This window comes from Myxocyprinus asiaticus, chromosome 29 (genome assembly GCF_019703515.2).
Source record: "Myxocyprinus asiaticus isolate MX2 ecotype Aquarium Trade chromosome 29, UBuf_Myxa_2, whole genome shotgun sequence".
Taxonomy (NCBI): domain Eukaryota; kingdom Metazoa; phylum Chordata; class Actinopteri; order Cypriniformes; family Catostomidae; genus Myxocyprinus; species Myxocyprinus asiaticus.
This window is the reverse complement of record NC_059372.1, coordinates 12,115,286-12,133,536: the sequence shown is the minus strand read 5'-3', so window position 1 is coordinate 12,133,536 and position 18,251 is coordinate 12,115,286. Positions and strand designations below refer to the sequence as shown.

The window sequence follows — 18,251 nt, the reverse complement described above, 5'->3', positions numbered from 1 at the left end:
GACTCCACTTGAAAGCTGCATAAATTCCGCCAGACTTAAATTTAACTGATTTAGAAAGGGAGTAGGGACATGACAGGAAGTTAAGAATACAACGGACTAGTAGGGGCAAGTTGTAGGGACCCATTTATAATACAAGAGAACAACAAAGCTTCATCGTTAAGAAAGACATTTAACACCAGTATGCTTCAGGGCACATTCCCTTTTAAAAAATGTATTGTAATAAATAACAGCTGTCATAGACAAAATGAACTCCCACAGCATTGTTTTGTCTCCTACAAGCTATCCCCTATCCTAAGGTCCTGATCTGTGACTGCCTTTTTACCAAGCAACTAAAGCATTTTACATTATTTACAAAGACACGACAACTTTTTTTCCAAAAGTTGTAATTATTTTAGATAATCATGATTCTTGCAAATTTTTGATAGTACCAAACACATCCTACACTTCAGCCATTCAGTGACATTTACATTACTGAAATAGTAAAGGAATACTATATAAACTTCAGAAAAAGGATATAAAATACATTTGTTCATAAATAGCAAAGCTTACATTATATTTTTCGTCTGCCCTCGTGGCAGATTTGACAAAAGTGTGTCATAAAAAGTCATTTTATGCAGCAAATGCAATGCAAATGTACACTTTAGTGTTATACACACAGCACAACAAGAGAACTCAAGTAAACATTGATCTACAACTAATATATATATATATATATATAAAATGACAAAATAGCCTCTGCTTAGGATCTCTTTCATGTCAACCCATCTCTCCTGAAAGCAAGTTTGTTTGGATTTTTGTTCTTTTATAGACGAACAATCCTTATCTCCTGGCTCTTTTGCACTTCCCATCTACCTGTGCTTAAAGAACAGATTCATTCTCAAAGAAAACAATACGGAAACAAAACAAAAAAAAAAAGAAGAGGACAACAGGAAAGAAACTCTTAACATCATGACATCTTTTCTATGAGCCCTTAAAGTTTGGATGAGCGAAAAGAAAATTCATTCATTCATTATAATGTCAAAAGTTCGAACTCTAATGCTTTTATTCACAGGCAGTCCAAGAAACAAGAAAAGAGAGGAGATGACAGGCTTGTCTGGAGCAGAGAGTGGAAGTTAGGAAAATGTTTCATCAGGCTCATAGTCTTGGTTAAAGGTGTTGTTTGCAGGTTTTCCCGAGGAGATCAGAAGGTGAGAAGTCCAAAAACATTCTGAATTTCAGAACTTGAAGAGGTCTATGAAATGCTGCGGAGAGACGGGGGTGAGGCAGCTGTCAGGATCGTTTGCTGTGCAAGGATGTCCCGAGTCCTGTGTTGAAGAGAGAGAGAGAGAGGTCAAAACTAGTTTCTGTGCAAAACTCGCCAATATGTTGCTACAGGATGCTCCATTCCGTGACATTGACCCCATTCTGACGAGTTACTTACAAGTGCCATCTCCCATCACACATCTTTGCATTAATTCAGATGCATTTACATTTTCCTGTAGCAGCCACAGAGACATGGGTTCTAGTCATGTGGAAACCAGCAAGTAATCGCATTTGCATTTTCGCTCTAATATTACATTTTATAATCCTCTGAAAGTTAGGTTTAAAGTCTGTGTCAGGGCGTAGGATTAACAAACGAGCATTCACGTCATGTCGGAATTACCTTAATTACGAGATTCCTACTTGTAAAAAGCGTTCACATCTTCACAGAACTCGTAATACAAGTTGTAAACTCTAAAATCTATGAGAGCTCTGACTAGACAGTCATGACTTATGCTGCGTTCCATTCAAAGTAGGATATGGGATATTCCGATTTGATATCTCCGATCTCAGACCATAAAGGCGTTCCATTTTTCAGAAGATGACGTATAAGAGAACAAACCTGCAATGCTCCCGTTAGCTTAGCAGGTATTCAATTGTCACCAGACGTCTCCTAGCAACCAAATTGCGATGCTTTGCAATGTTAGCATTTGTTCTACGTATAACCTATTTTCAAAAGAGAGTATAATTTACTGTTTTACACACCTGTCTCTGTAAACGTTGGATAAACAAGTTGTATGATCATGTTATGTAGGAACTTTGACCAACTGATGCTTTTTATTTGCTTAAAAGCGACATGTTTGTGTGAAGTCATCATCATGCACCCACATCTCGGTGAAATCGGAGTAGAGGATTTCCGCACGAGTTTTCAAGTTGGAAGTCCAACTTCAAGTGGTGTTCAATTGCACTTTTCCAAGTAGGAAATCAGAAATTCAAACTTACCGAGTTGAATGGAATGCAGCATTAAAGTAAAAAGTACCTGTATGACAGCTTCGCAGCAGCCTCAACAGTTTAAGGTAGTGAACACATATTTGTGTTTGATATGTATGCCGATTTTTTTTTTTATGCCATTGTTACCTTTTTCTTAAACATTTTGCAAGAACATATAGAGGTGCATTAATTAATTAATGTAGTGATAAATATTTTGCTGTTATCACTAACAAAGCCACTTTGGTGTTAGGAGTGTTGCCACAGAAACTATAAACTTCCGAGGTTTAAAAAGTGATCAGCTCTTTTAGTAGAACTAGAATCTCCTAATTACAGTAATTCCGACATGCCGTGAATGCAGCAAAAATATGAATTCCTTTTGACTGTATTACATTTCCAATTAAAAACAACTCTCTTTTGGCGCCACTCTGTGGACATTTCACCCAGTTAATCCAGCTTCAGCGACTGGTGGCAGAAGTTCGAATTTCAGTAAGCACCGACCGATTTCAGCAGAAGAACTTTTGACCTACTGTCACCGAATTCACAGCAAGGTCATTTTAGGGTGGTTGCCAGGTTGTTCTGGATGGTTGCTAAGGTATTATTAGGTCGTAAAGAGCACACACTGAAGTCTCTAAGACATTCTGGCCCCAAGATATGGATTGGGTTTTAAAGTCTGTCTGGCGGAAATCATAAATCCGATTTCTTAGAAAAGTAATTGCACACCTATACTCAATAAGTCGATTTGAGGTATCACCCATGGCCATAGTACAAACACTGCAGCACAAATTTGATACTTAGGTTAGGGGTTTGTTTAAATCTGTAACCCTAAATATGGGCAACAATGATGCTTGCCTTTGCAAGCAACACTAATCGTATATATGTACACAGATGTGAGAATGAGTTACAGTAGTGTGGAACATTAGTTTACAATGTTGGAGATCACGATGTGGAACACACAGAAGACATACAATAAAGAAGACTGATAGATACAATCAAATATTAGTACTACAAACATATGTGATCAAATACAAATGATTTGAGTGGACTGAAGTGCAAGAAATAATGAAGACAGGAAAAAGAAGATAAACGTAACTGATGAAATAAAACAAATGACACTATACAGAAACTAATTTGGATGGCAAGTTGATTAAAGATTTAGCATGTACCGTAAAGAGCAAAGCCAGGTGTCTATCCTTTAGGAGATAAGGGACCAGGAGGAGAACAGGAAAGGGAATCAGCAACAGAGTAAAAGGGCAAAGGTTAAAGTTAAAGGGTGCACAGGAGGGCTGATATTACAGAGGACTCAGTCACTCAAACAGATACAACCTTAAAGTTTTGGAAATCATTTTTTTTTTTTTAGAAGTGACTAGTTAATGAACGTTAAGATTGAGCCTTCATAAAATGAAAATTCTGTCATCAAAGTTTTCATATACGGAAGCAATAATCTGATTTGAGTGCTACAGCAGAGGGAATTTTCCTCACAAAAAGCTATTTTACGGCTACAATATACTAGGAATATAGCGTACAAGTCATTTGAGATCGAGGCGAAAATGTTTGAGATCAGAAATGGAGGGTTCCATACGTTCCAGAAGAGGATGCTACAGTGCTTGCAGAACTGCAGTGTGTCTCCATACTGTTCTTTCTGAGGGTAGTATTTCTGAAGTGTGAAGAACATCAGCTTCCAGTCCACATGGCCCTTCTCTGACAGAATCAAGTGCCTGCAGAACTGAATACAAACAAACACAAAGGCCTTCGTGAGTGTTGCTGAGGAACAGAGGCCTTTCTCACACTCCCTGTTAACGCTTGTTTTGAGTTTGGCTCAGTTTATAGATATAGAACCACCGAAGATCTGTGCTGCCATCTTGTGATCAGATTAAGCCACTGATTCTTTGCTCTGCTAAAGATGACAGACTTTTCAGCACAATTTTTCTCTAAGAAGATTATGATGAGCTCATATACCATTAAGAATATCAAACATAGGCTTATGCACACATTCATGCCTATGGCCATTTATGTGTTATTTACATAATAAATTCTTATTTCAAACTGTGCAATAAATACGTAACAAAGAAATGTTGCCCTTTAGGTTGTGCTCGTAAACAGCGCTTGGGTTGAATGTCGCAACAATGGTAATGTTATTTCAGTTACATCCGGCAGACGAGACAAATTCACTTTGCAACTCAAATTTAACCAGTTTATGTGTTGATTGTTCATTATTCATCTAAAGCAATTAAAAATTCCTGACTCTCTCACCTGTTTCTCAGCAAAGTGAAACTGGCACAGTTTCTTCCACAGTTGCCGGTCCTCGCTGAGCATGTGCAATGTTGGTGTGGCTTGTCCCAGGTTAATGATGTCACAGGCGTCAGTAAACTTGAACAGGATGTTGCTTTGCATGTGCAGAGGGAGGTCGCTCAGTGTCATCCCATTTGAAACTTGCTGCAAAGAGACGTTTGGCAGAATGTTCTGGATTTAATACAAGTTAAGCTCAATCGACGGCATTTGTGGCATAATGTCGATTTCCACAAAACAATAATTGACTCGGTCCTCCTTTATTTTAAAGGAATATTTCAGGTTTAGTACAAGTTATGCTCAATCGACAGCATTTGTGGCTTAATGCTGTTTACCACAAAAACTTTGCTTTAAAAAAAGCACAAATCTGGTTTCCAGTGAGGCACTTACAATAAACGTGAATGGGGTATATCCGTAAATGTTAAAATACTCACTGTTTCAAAGGTATAGCCACAAGACTTAAACAATATGCATGTTAACATGATTTTAGTGTGATAAAATCACTTATTAATCTTTTCTGTGTAAAGTTATATCTAATTAACAACTCTGCAGTAAACTCTGAAACGATTGTAAAAACGACAATTTAAACAACTTTACAGCTCAAATAATACACAAGTTTTAACAGAAGAATTAATGTAAGTGCTTTTATAAAATTATGAGCATCATATTTCTGCCTTTAAACTCTCCGAAAATTGTACCCATTCACTTCCATTTTAAGTACCTCAATGTAACCTCGATTTTTGCTTTTTCTCTTTTAAAGGAGGGACAAATCGAAATTATTTCTGTGATTGCAGTAGTAAACATTATGCCACAAATGCTGTAGATTGAGCTTAATTTGTATTGAACCCGGAATATACCTTTAATAAATGCAAAAATAATAGTTACAGTAGGGAATTTACAATGGAAGTGAATGGGGCCCAGTCCATAAATGTTAAAATACACACTCTGTTTCAAAAGTATAGCCATAAAACTTAAACATTATTCATGTTAAAAGTATTTTAGTCTGATAAAATTGCCTACTAAGCTTATCTATTTAAAGTTATATCCATTATTACAATTTTGTTGCCATAACAACAAAACTGTAACCTGTAACTTTGCACAGATAAAGTTAGAAAGCAATTGCATTCACACTAGACTAATGTTAACATGCATAATGTTTGCATCTTGGGGCTATACTTTTGAAACAGTGTGTATTTTAGCATTTATGAGCTGGTCCCATTCACTTCCATTATAAGTACCTTACTAAATCACACAAAGCCAAACACACAAACCTATATAAACACACTGAAAAGGCTACCTTTGGAATGTGTAAATTGTTGAGCTTCTGCTGCCAGTTTAGGATAGTTTCTAAACGGCAAACCCAAATGTTGATGTTGCCAACCAGCACAGACTTCCCGACCTCTCGCATGAGGATGCAGAGGGTGGAGCTAAGATCGTGCAGCAAGGCCTTGATCAATCGCGGGTTCTGATGGTCATCCAAAACTGGACAATGTAAAGAAACAAATCCCCAGAAAAACAAAACACTTATTAAGTGAAGCATATATCACTACTGAAATATACAAGTATATAAAACATTTCTACATAGAAAACTGAAAAACATCATCCAATCAAATAGCAGAATGTTAATCTGTGAATAATGCTGAAAGATCAGCGCTCTCTCACCTTTCCTCACGATCTTCTCCAGGACATTAAAATAGTTTTTCTGAGCAGCTCCACTTAAAGACGTCAACTGGGACTTAGCAATTAACTGCAGAAGCTAAGAGGGATAGAAAGAGAGGGACAAAGACAGAGTGTGAGTCAGAGAAAGAGAAATGGGCTCCAGTATTCCTTGTGAGAATCCCAGTGATGGTTCAGCAAAAATCGGAACATCTTACTTTGACCACATAGTTGAATCTGCGCACATCCTGAATGGCACTGGAAAAGTCCAGTCGATTAAAGGCCTCACCCAGCGTACAGTACCCATGTCTCTGAAACAACAAACACACATTATTTTTAGAAAACACTCCAAATGTCAGGCCGTTGGAGGGGAGGGGTTGAAAAAGTAAGAGGGATTTGTGACGTCAGTCAAAAAGGAATGTTGGGTAACACTTTACAATAAGGTTGTATTCGTTAACATTAGTTAATTAAATCAGTTAACATTAACAATAATTTTACAGCATTTATTAATCTTGGTTACTGTTAATATCAACGTATACTAATACATTTTTGAATTAAAACTTGTATACGCTAGCATTTTAATTTACTGCCCTCATACCATCTGAGATGTGTATTACTTTCTTTCTTCTGCAAAACACTTTTGAAGATTTGTAGAAAAAGATCCAGGCTCAGCAGGCCCTTAGAATGGAAGAGGATGGTGATTAGATATTTGTAGGTCCAAAAAGCACAGACAGCCAGCTTAAAAGTAATCCATCCTGTCTCCAGCGGTGACATTAATGTCTTCTAAAGCGAATCGATCACTTTGTGTGCGAAAAAGAACTATGTTTAAGCACTTTTTAACTAGTCCAGTCAGGCATTCACGAATGGCCGAATTTACTCAAGTGCTCCTGTGATGCAAGCGCGTTGGCACATGAACATGCTTTTTGGACCTACAAATATCTAATCACCATCCTCTCCAATTCTAAGGACCTGCTGAGCCTGGATCTTTTTCTACAAATCTTCAAAAGTGTTTTGCAGAAGAAAGAAAGTCATTCACATCTCAGATGGAATGAGGGTGAGTAAATTATCAGAAGATTTTCATTTTATGGGTGAACTATCCCTTTAATGCAATATGAACTCACAATGAACAATTGTATTTTTATAAACTAACCTGCAGTTTTATCTTGCAGTTCTGCACTTTTGAATGTGCAGCAAGGATTGCCCTGAAGCACTTTGATTACACTGAAGCACATCATTCTGCATTCAGGATGCGCATAAGCGGTTTTGTGAGGCTTTTTGGGAGCCTTTCTGATTTCTTACTTTAATAATTTTGTGCAATATTATGTTATAGTTATTGAGCCTATTTTTTAGTAAACTGGTAGTTTGCACATACCTATTTTCTAATGTTATCAAGTAGAACTTTATTGTAAAGTGTTACTGAAAATTGTTTCAGAGGCAGACAAAATTACAAAGTTTTGATGAAAATAGGGTCAGTTTTGATGAAAATACTGACTTCAAGTATAAGATTATCTGACTGTTTTGGTACTGGCTATGTTGATGAATATAATCCATCTCCCACCTCTCTAGTGCTCTCCTTCTGAACGTAGATCCATCTCTCCTGAAACAAAACTAAGGGGGAAAAGTTAAAAAAAAAAAAAAAAAAGTTATAATTATGGGGCAATTCCCTTTAAATTAAGTACAGGCACTTATTTGATTAGCAGTGTCACTTAACAAGCATTACTTATCAGTTAGTTACCACTGCACTGGTCTACATGTATTCAGTCCATCACTATTCTAATTTATCTGAGAAACAGTATAAGTACTAACATGCAGCTCTAGTCCATTAATAAATCTTTGTTGTGATAATTAAGAATGATGTCATTTTTACACTCTGATTTTGTGTTGTTGTTGAAAAAGTCCTTTTTTCTCTTCTTGGCAGCTACTTCACAGACATCTCCCACATAGACATTCTCCTTGTTGTCATTGTCCAACCTGAAGAGAAAATAATATAAAATTTAGTTAATAAAATTAGTTACCACTGCCCAAAAGCTTATAGGCTTTAGACATTTGACCTGTAGTTACACAACACACACAGGTAGAGTGTTGTATATATGTTTTTCTAGTCTAAAACTATCCAGACACCTACATGCATCCTTACATAGCCAAAACCAGACTGCTTTGTATTTTCGCATTTCCTTTTAGTCATAACCAACCCTGACCTAAGGTCAGTTTCCATGACAGCACGGTCAGAGTCGGGTGTTTTTAGCTCAGTCAATATTTAGCATCTGAATACATAGCAAACCAGTTTGCTGTCATCTATTCTATGCTGCTCCAGACAATAACAACCGAGGTCGACAATGACATACACCAGTTCTAAAAACAGATACCTGACTTCCCACATGCCACATACACACTTCCTTATTGTTTCTTCCTCCACTGAATGCAGTACTGTTACTAGCAAAACAATATAACCAGTGTTGGGTAAGTTACTCTAAAAAAAGTAACTAATTACTAACTACTAATTACATCTTCTACAGTGTAATTAGATTAATGTACTAAGTACTGTTTGAAAAGTAATTTCATTACTTATTACTAATTACTTTCTAAAAATCTTATCAACCTTGACCAGATGAAAAATACAAGGATAGGCATGAAATTGTTCTTTTAATTCTTTCAAATAAATCATTTAAAATCAAATAAATTATTCATGAACTAGCCAAAGAATTTAATTGGGCTGCATTAAATTAGAAAACATACATTTTAACATTAGACGTTAAATTTTGATCTTAAATTCACTATTGTTTTATATAGAATTGTTCTATAGTCTATACCAGGGGTCGGCAACCTTTTTGACATGGAGTGCCATTTTTTATTTTCCTGGTCAATGGCTGTGCCGACACCCATCTTGTGAAAGTGCTTTAATGAAAGAAAACCTGTCCTTTTGCACAAAATGAGTTAACATTAACACAGTTAATGTCACAAATTTGCCTATTTGATTACTGATCACGAAATTGTGTGGAATCTTAAATATTTCTTATATAATGTCATACATTTTTCAAAATCACACAGAGGGGTAATCACTTGTATGCAAGCAACAGCAAGAGAGGAGCAGGCTATTTTATTTATATGAAGTTTTTTGCACCTGCATTCCAATCGACATCTTGATGTAATCCTTCCTCATGATCATGCAGAGTGTTTTCATCAGCTGAATGGGAGGCTAAACACTATTAAAGTGTGACGAGACTCGCGCTGCACGTGCAAGCCATTCGCGCATAACAAGCCGACCATTTAGCCCTTTTCTTTTAATCGCACCTGCAAAATACTGAAACTTTATTTCCAGGTTTAATTTATATTTTTAATAGACTGTGATTTTTGAACCCAACGATGTGGGTTTATGTTTTCTCTTTTAATCGTTTAATGTAATTTTAAGTGTGGCTATGGTTTAAGGAGGGTGTACCTGTATGCTGGGTTGGAAACCTCAAGGATTAATAGTGGTGTTTACCTTATTACCTCACGTGTTGTTCTGAAAGCAAAAAGAAACAAATGAAACACGGAATGTAGGCTGTCATCAGCGCAGTCTGACCGAAGCAAAGCGAGCGCATTTACTCGTGTGATTAACGGAAAGCGAAGCGCTGCCGGCTCATGATGCGCAAATGGCTTGCACGCGCTGCACAAGTCTGTTGGGTACACTGCAGTCTGGTCACATTTTAACTTTTTGTTTAGCCTCCCATTCAGCTCATGAAAACATGCTGTGTGATCATGAGGAAGAATTACATCAAGATGTCGACTGGAATGCAGGTGCGGCATTTCATGTCAATAAAAAAAGTCTACTCCTCTCTCGCCGTTGCAGGCATGCCAGTGATTACCCCTCCACGTGCCAATGCTGGCATGCATGCCATAGGTTGCCGACCCCTGGTCTATACAGTATTTAACACAATTAAAAAAATTATAATAATTTCCAATTAAAAAGTCATTTAATTACAGAAATTAATTATTTAGTAATGCATTACACCCAACACTGAATACAACCCATGGCTGGTGTATATAGTGTAGTCTAGTGGTTAAAGATCTAGGCTGGTAAACAAAAGATTGTAGGTTCGAATCCCAAAAGAGGTGATCTCCTTCACTATTGTCCCTTTGATCAAGGAGCTTAAACTTGGGTTACTCCAAGAGCAGTTTAATGACTAATTAATAAATGACCATAAAGGCAGAATGAAGGGGACTTTCCTTAACAATGTGCAACTATATGGTCATATTTAAGAGCCATTCTTACTCTTCCAGGCCAAGTTCATTGATGTTATCTCCCAAGTTGAGGTCGAAGTATTCAAAGCGCTTCCATCCATCTTCAGTTTTGATCCAACTCCAGCCTGGTGATCTCCAGTCTTGGCCCAAGAACGGCATCTTCTTCCACCTGTTCCAGAGATCTGAATATAAGAGACTCTTATCTTGTAAAAAACATTATGACACATCAAAGGCTTAATATACCTGAAACAATATCACTATGATCAGATTAAATAACAATCATTTCAGGTTTAAAATATTTCAACTATTTACATTTAACATTTGATCTGTTTCAAAAACAAAAAGTGATGTATTTTTTATTTTTCTTTGTATATTATAGATAAGCTCCATTGTATTTTGGCTTGCAAAGCAACTATAGCCAATACATTTGCTCAAAAGCAATGCCTGCCAAAAAGCCTTCTCTATCCAAACGTCGGCAAATCCCTAATGACAGCATATTCCTCTACGTCTGTCTTTGATATAAAAGCATATCCATGTATTTGTACTGATAAAATACGTATATTTAACTTTACTTACAGCGGTTCCTTTGTTATGTTGATAATTTTCTGCTTTTCTTTGAATATTGACGGAAGTAAACAGTCAGAACAGCGGAATGTAAGACACGCCCCCCAGTCGTTTGTGATTGGTCCTTGTGTTTGTATTTATTTTGTTGCTACCCGGAATTCCCAAGCTGATTGGTTCGCTGACCCGTCGATCACCCTCTGTTTTATCCAGAGTTCCCTGTCGCGGCAGCTTGTTACTAGGGCTGTTCGATTCCAGAAATGTAACAATCGACTCTGATTCCGAGTTTTGAGTCGATTCCAGACTAATTTTTTCGATTCCGAAAAAAAGCGGGAGGTAAAGTTAAATCTCATAATAAACAGCTTACTACTAATCGTACATTGCACTATTTATAATAGCATAAATGACTCTACTATTAATAGGTATTTTAATATATACCTGATCACTGTACCCTGTACCCTGATCACTGTACCCTGCCGCCCCCCGTGAAAAAATCCTGGCACTCCAAAGCTGGAGTCGATTCCAACATTTCGTGACGATTCTCGATTCCCAACGCCTGTGAATCGAGGAATCGATTCTTTTTGGAATCGATTCCCAGCCCTACTTGTTACACGTGACTCCGACCTTTGCACATGTTGCCATGTTTTCATTTTGCAATATAGGAAGGGAAATGGCGGGAATCAATGATGGAAGAGGCTGGCCAAGCACACACTAACATCACAAAAGAAACATTTCCAGTTTGTGGTTTTGCTTAGAAGTAGGCCTAATACATAGGTTTACTTATAGTCCTTTTGGTCAGTTGGTCTCAGAGGCAGTGTTTAAAAACCATGATTAAATCTCAGCTAGACCAAATCAAATTATTAAAACACAAAAACAGAGAAATACTTAAAGGGATAGTTCACCCCAAAATGAAAATTCTCTCACCATTTACTCACTTTCATGCCATCCCAGATGTGTATACAGAACACAAATGAAGATTTTTAGAAGAATATTTCAGCTCTGTAGGTCCTTTAAATGCAAGTAAATGGTGGCCAGACCTTTGAAGCTCCAAAAAGCACATAAAGAAGTCAGAAGTAAAAGTGGAGATTCATAGTAAAAAAGGACTTAAATATTGATCTGTTTCTCACCAACACCTATCATATATCTTCTTCTGAAGACATGGATTAAACCACTGGAGTCATATGGATTACTTTTATGCTGCCTTTATGTGATTTTTGGAGTTTGAAAGGTCTGGTCACCATTCATTTGCATTGTCTATTTTTCTAAAAATCTTAATTTGTGTTCTGCAGAAAATAGAAAGTCATACACATCTAGGATGGCATGAGGGTGAGAAAATGGTGAGAGAATTTTCATATTTGGGTGAACTATCCCTTTAAGATAGTGGACAGAGGCAAGAACTAAACAAAACAAATTGGAATACTATATCTGTCCCCTTATACTGTATGTCATCCTAGACAAAGTACAGACTCAGTATATTCTTCCTATCGAGACAAAATATGACTGTGACCCTACTGTACACATAATTAAGTACAAAGAGTAGATTTTCAATTTAAATCAATTAGGGTAGGATGGGGCTAGTTGTCGCACTTTTTTACCTCAGTCAGGGAAAAAGACACAGTTCATTTAACACATCTTTTAAGCAGAAATGTAGTTGTACTAAATGGGGTACGTTGTCACAATAGAAAACTTCTGTTTGACACTGATTTGAGAAGAATAATTATTGTTTGAATTATGATATAATATCTAAAGTTTAAAAAAATAGCATCTTCCAAAAAAGGAACATACAAAAATATCAAACCATTATTTTAGTCAACAATGATTAATTAATTATTCAATGACATGAATAAATTACAAAATCTAAAACATGATACAACTTATCCGATATCAATGCCCTGACCTGATGTTTATGAAAATTACTGTTGTCCTGAAAACCACTAGAGGAAACAAGCATTTATATAATTGGACTTTAGACTCAAAACTCTTCCTGAGAAATTGCCTTTGTGACAACTTCCTTCTGTAACAACTAGCCCCAAACTCATATCTAGGTTAAACCCCACCTTCAGTAGGTGAGAGGTACAACCAAGCTGTTAGGTACAGTATGTGAAAATTCATAAGGAAAGGGCAACCAGTGAGACATAAACAACAAACTGTAAGACAAGTTGCCACTAGTCTTAAGCACTTATTAGGTATAGCATGTAACTTTGATATTATCTGTATATGTGTATTTATGAAATTTCTATTTCTGCCTTGACAAACTAAATCCTTCATATAACCAATAAATTAAGAATCAGGACTTTTTTTTTTTTTTTTTGAATCCGGCCAATAAGGCTTCCTGAATCGTGAATTCCTTGAAAGACAGATTTTTTTACTAGGACTTTGCACAGAATAGCAGCTACAGTGTAACACCTTTTTGAACTGCATACATAAATTATTATTTTGTTAATGTAGACAAAACTTTAAAAAATGCATCCATTACTTATACAGTTCTTTTGGTTTCAGGGAGGTTTTGGAAAAAACCTGTCAGTTTGAATCACCGTTGTGACGACAATGATATGAGGATTATTCTTACATGCGTCTAATGCAGCAAAACAAATGTGCTGGAGGTACCAAATTCATTCAAAGTAGTTTAAAGGCCAGCAACACTTCTACTGCAAGATCAAACCTGCCCGACAGTCTGCAAACAGGGGCCAGAGGGGTAACTTTTTGGGTGTTTGTGAAACTACTGTATGCAAGCATGCTCAAAATCTGCCCATTGCCAAATCTTCAATTAAGTGCAAAATTAAGAAGCCAAATAGAAGACTGCTACTTTAGCTTAAAAAAGGTTTCCAAAATAAATTATTAATAACATACAATGATGACATGAAGCACAGGACTCTATGCACTCTGCACTGTCAATGTCAAAATGACTAAAAAACTGTTTAAAAAGAATACTTTTAATTCTTTTTTAACATGAATAAACATGCATTTATGGTAATTAAAATACTGGTGGACATCTGGCTTTAGAACAGTTGAGTTTTGATTATATTTAAGAGCTGTATACACTTTACAAGAGCTATTAAAATTAACAAACCATACAACAAATACATACACACACACACTTAAGTATCTGTAACAGTTTATCCAGCGCTAGAAAGGTAAGGACATTTTTTATTGACTGATAACTGTTATAATAGCATTTTCATACAAAAAATTGCATCATAACATGTTACTTCAAACACCACATGATTGTCTGAATTTGCTCAGCATAGAGAGTTAGGTAGGATATGACTATAGACAGCCAGTAGTCAATCAGGATAAACAGCCACCTAATCTTTTGAACTTGTGACAGTGGCACATGTTATACACCCCCAAACTAGGTGTAAATTTACAATGCTTTTTCTTCAACATTTCCTCTATTACGCAACAATGGACTAAACTGTCTGTTTTGTCTTTCCCTAGCTCAAGGCCAGGTGCTATCTTCTGCATTCCATAGCTGACAGGAAAATATGATATGGATTGAACAAACTTGTAAATGTCTCTTTAATTTATGCAGAAATTCATGTGCAAAGCCAGTTTTCACATAACAAAACGGAAATACAATGCAGCAGAAATAAAACCTGGCCTTTTAATATGTAATAATATAAAGTAACATTATGGAAAGCCGAACTGACTTTTAATAATTCGCAGGATATGGATTGTTGATATCAATATTCACTAGTTAAAATGCTTATTCTTGATGTCAGGAATGTAAATACTACTTGTGAAAATGCTAAATTTTTACATTAGTAATTACATTTGCACTAGTAAAAATATTAATTCTTGATATAAAAAATGACATGATCACTCGCAGGAATATATATTCTATTATACATATTTTTATATCAATAATTACATGGTTACTAGTTATGTCCATACTTGATATCAAAAATGTAATTACAGCTAGTGAAAATGCTCATTTTTCTATCTCTGTAAATGTCTTTAAACATGTTAGATAACTGGAAATGAATTTTGATATAAATAAATCGGAGAGTAATTAAAGATAAAGATATCTAAAGTTTTTTTTTTTCTAGTTAAAATCATATTACAGATATCACAAATTAACATTACCACTAGTGAAAACCAAATAACTGATATCAAAAATGAGATTTTTACAAGTTGCAATTCAGCTGATATCAGGAATGGACATTTGAGCTTGTAACAATGTAATTATTGATTTCAAAAATGGTCATTTTACTAGTAAGAAATGCATTGCTTTTATGTGACATTTCAAATAGTAAGAAATAAATTTTAGATATCCGTAATTGTGTTTTGAATAGAAGTGGATGACAGATCATTGTGAAATTCTAGTAGTGAAAATACAGTTACAGAAATTAAGAATTACAGTTTTTACTAGTTGAAATTAAATTTTTGATATCAAGAATGTCTATTCATGTGGGTGAGGACATCATTTTTGATATCAAGAATGTCTATTCATGTGGGTGAGGACATCATTTTTGATATCTAGAATTAACTTTTTTACTAGTGCAAATGTAGGCTAATTACTGATATAAAAATACCATTTTCACTATTCTTGATATCAAGAATTAGCATTTTAACTGGTGAAAATCCTGCGAATGATTAAAACCCAATTCGGCTTGCCATACTCAGACCCTGCAAACTGATTTACAAACTGATAGCGTTTCTGATTGGCTAAAAATGTGCGGGCCGTGTACCTCACTTTTTTCTTTTCTTTTCTTTTTTTTTTTTTTTTTTTTTTTTTTTTTTTTTTTTGAGAAGGTTGAGGTCTCAGGACAACTATTTTAATGATATCTATCAGGTAAGTAGGCCTATGGAGCTTTTTGTGCGTGACAAATCGCTCACAACACTTTTAAGATGACTCAAGACAAGTTAATCCAGATCTCGAAGAGTCTTTCCTGACTCCGCTGCATTTCTGCAGCTGTAAAGCCACTTGATGATCCGAGCGTTGCGCTCTACAACTGACGACCCTTGACGGACCTTCTGCTGCAGTTCTTCCTCCAGAAGGCCGTCGCTATCGCCGCTGCTCCTCGATAATCCATCATCTGACGTCGAAACGCTGACACTTCTTATTTTCAAGCTGATGTCGTCCGAGCGCGCGCAGAAGTTCTCTTCGCCCAGGGAGTCTATGACATCACCATCGAGGCCGCAGTATTTGAAGAACGCGTCGAAGTTCGCAAAGTTTTTCGAGTAGCGCGAACTGATGTCAGAGCTCGAGCGCGCAACTCCCCTGCGACTCTTGCGCTCATGCTCCCGCGTTTCAGCGACTCTCTTGTGATGAGGTGTTCTCGTCGTCACATCTTCTGTCTCACCTGGCTGCAGGTAGAACTCTGCTGACCCATTTGAGACGGGTAAAATTACCTGAGAGGTCTCTTTTCCGCAATCTTTATGTGTGGCGCCAAGCGCGCGGTCTTTATCATTTATTTTAGAATCAAATTTGCCACCCTGCGCCTCAGAAAACGCGTTTGTCTTGTCTTTTGAGGAGAATAACACCTTTTTCATCAATTTCCTGCTTCCGACAGGCGACCCTCTCATGAGTTCACACTTCTGTCTATATAATAAAATCGAGTCAGGTCGTTTTTTCGAGCTGGTCCGTCTCACTACATTGGGATCTTCTTGATGAGGCAGTTTATCATCCTCAACATCAACACTAACGGCTGTATTAACGAAACTGTAGCCTTTTGAGGACCCTTGACTGCTCACGGAGGCAGACCCGAAGCTAATGACGGGCTCTTGAGAAGAACCGACCACCTGTTGGCTTTTTACATATTGAGGTTTAGTGGCCGCCAACCTCTCCACGGCACTGACGCGCCCTTTATTCGCCTCGCTCTCCCGCTCCAACTGTCTCCTCAAGAACTCGGGCCCCTTCACAAGAATGCGCGACGTGTCCACGTCGACCGAGCCTTGCGTTTTCTTCTGCATTTATCCAGTCAAGTGTCAAACAGAACAGTATTCCGTGTTAACTCCAGCTGCAACACTGTAAATAGTGTGGAAGGTCTGACGCCTTAGATCTGATAATGAGAAGTGAGAACACTCAAACCTTACCTGTGCATACTACTCACTTCTACTCCACCCACTAACAGGTCAAGTCAACACGAGTTCTATCACCAGAGATGTAAGGCAAAGGGCGAAGAAGAAGAATAACAATTATATAACTTATATATTTAAAGAGGACAGTGGCTCAAAAAAGTATTTGGACACTTCAGCCACACTTACAAATGTACAAATGTCATTTGCATTAGACAACAAAATATCAAACAAAGCAGCTTTTATGTTAAAGAAAGATAGTACAAGCATGCTTTACAAGCTAAATATTTCACAGAAAGAAGCTGATCAGTATAAAGACATAAAAGCATTAGGAGACTTTCAAGTTTGTGGAAAGTCATCAGAAGTTGTCAGAACTTGTAGAAGTTGTCAAATCTAGTGGAATGTATTAATGTGATGAACTACACCTGTGATTACTCTGCCAGCACTCCTGTGTGAACTTGAGGGGAACTGACTTCATACATCCATTGAAATCACCTTGAGATCATTTGTTAAATATCATTGCAACAATGGCTATGTATGAACAGTGACGTTAGTTCTGAGAAAAGATCTAGAATTGTTTTTGGAGATGGCCACTTCTATTTTACTGTTTATGCAGGGAAATTAATACACTTTTAAGTGTGGCTTAAGAGTCCAAATACAGTTTGAGGCCACTGATAACACCTGAGATGCTAAACATGTAGTCAACACAGTGAAGTTACATGATTTTTATGTAAGTGATATTCTTGGAAATACGCATTTTAAAATTCTCGCATCATTTACTCACCCTTATGCAGGGCTGGAAATGGGGGGGAGGGGTGTTTGGGATGCAGGGGAATTTCGTGGAGACAGGGGCGTAGATTCCAAGGGGGATAGGGGAGAGGTGACCCCTCCCCCCCAATAATCAAAATAAGCAAGTACAACCCCCCATTATTTATACCATGATCAATGAAAATATGTTTCACGCTGCAACCCCCCCAATATTCTTCACCTTTGCGTGGAGGAATGGCGTTCTCGTTCAAACGAGCTACATTTGTTAGGGGAATAAAGAGTATCTTTTCTCCACTAAATAGCCCACGAAAGCTTTACGGGTTCCGCAAATAAATGCGTGGGATCTTCTGCATCTGTGGTTGTGCAGTGTTGACCATCGTGAGTGACCAGAATACATACATGCAACAGATCAACAGATGCGTGTTCTAGACATGGGAATCCACGGGCAACAGATCCACACGCGATCAATTTGCAAATCCACGCACCGGAAGAATGCACAAGTATACAGG

At 37.0% G+C, this 18,251-nt stretch overlaps 2 protein-coding genes across 4 annotated transcripts; both read right to left on the bottom strand.

Annotated features, from left to right (window-relative positions):
- Positions 1 to 95: 95 nt before the first annotated feature.
- LOC127419915 (F-box only protein 25-like) lies at positions 96 to 11,096 on the bottom strand. 3 transcript variants are annotated; one of them, XM_051661733.1, is made up of 11 exons: positions 10,969 to 11,096; positions 10,424 to 10,574; positions 8,039 to 8,142; positions 7,730 to 7,779; positions 6,390 to 6,482; positions 6,178 to 6,271; positions 5,813 to 5,997; positions 4,480 to 4,662; positions 3,809 to 3,952; positions 3,393 to 3,419; positions 96 to 1,304 (listed from the first exon to the last, which is right to left on the bottom strand). In XM_051661733.1, exons 2-11 carry the CDS (start codon positions 10,549 to 10,551, stop codon positions 1,215 to 1,217), a joined length of 1,098 nt encoding a protein of 365 aa, XP_051517693.1. In that variant the 5' UTR covers positions 10,552 to 10,574; positions 10,969 to 11,096; the 3' UTR covers positions 96 to 1,214. The 3 variants fall into 3 exon arrangements, with proteins under 3 accessions (XP_051517693.1, XP_051517694.1, XP_051517695.1); XM_051661734.1 differs by having other exon boundaries at positions 10,424 to 10,561; positions 10,969 to 11,078; XM_051661735.1 differs by lacking the exon at positions 3,393 to 3,419 and having other exon boundaries at positions 97 to 1,304.
- Positions 11,097 to 13,785: 2,689 nt separating this feature from the next.
- On the bottom strand, positions 13,786 to 17,005 carry LOC127419916 (protein FAM110C-like). The gene has a single exon (XM_051661736.1). The coding sequence runs from the start codon at positions 16,867 to 16,869 to the stop codon at positions 15,820 to 15,822; it is 1,050 nt and encodes a 349-aa protein (XP_051517696.1). The 5' UTR covers positions 16,870 to 17,005; the 3' UTR covers positions 13,786 to 15,819.
- Positions 17,006 to 18,251: the final 1,246 nt, after the last annotated feature.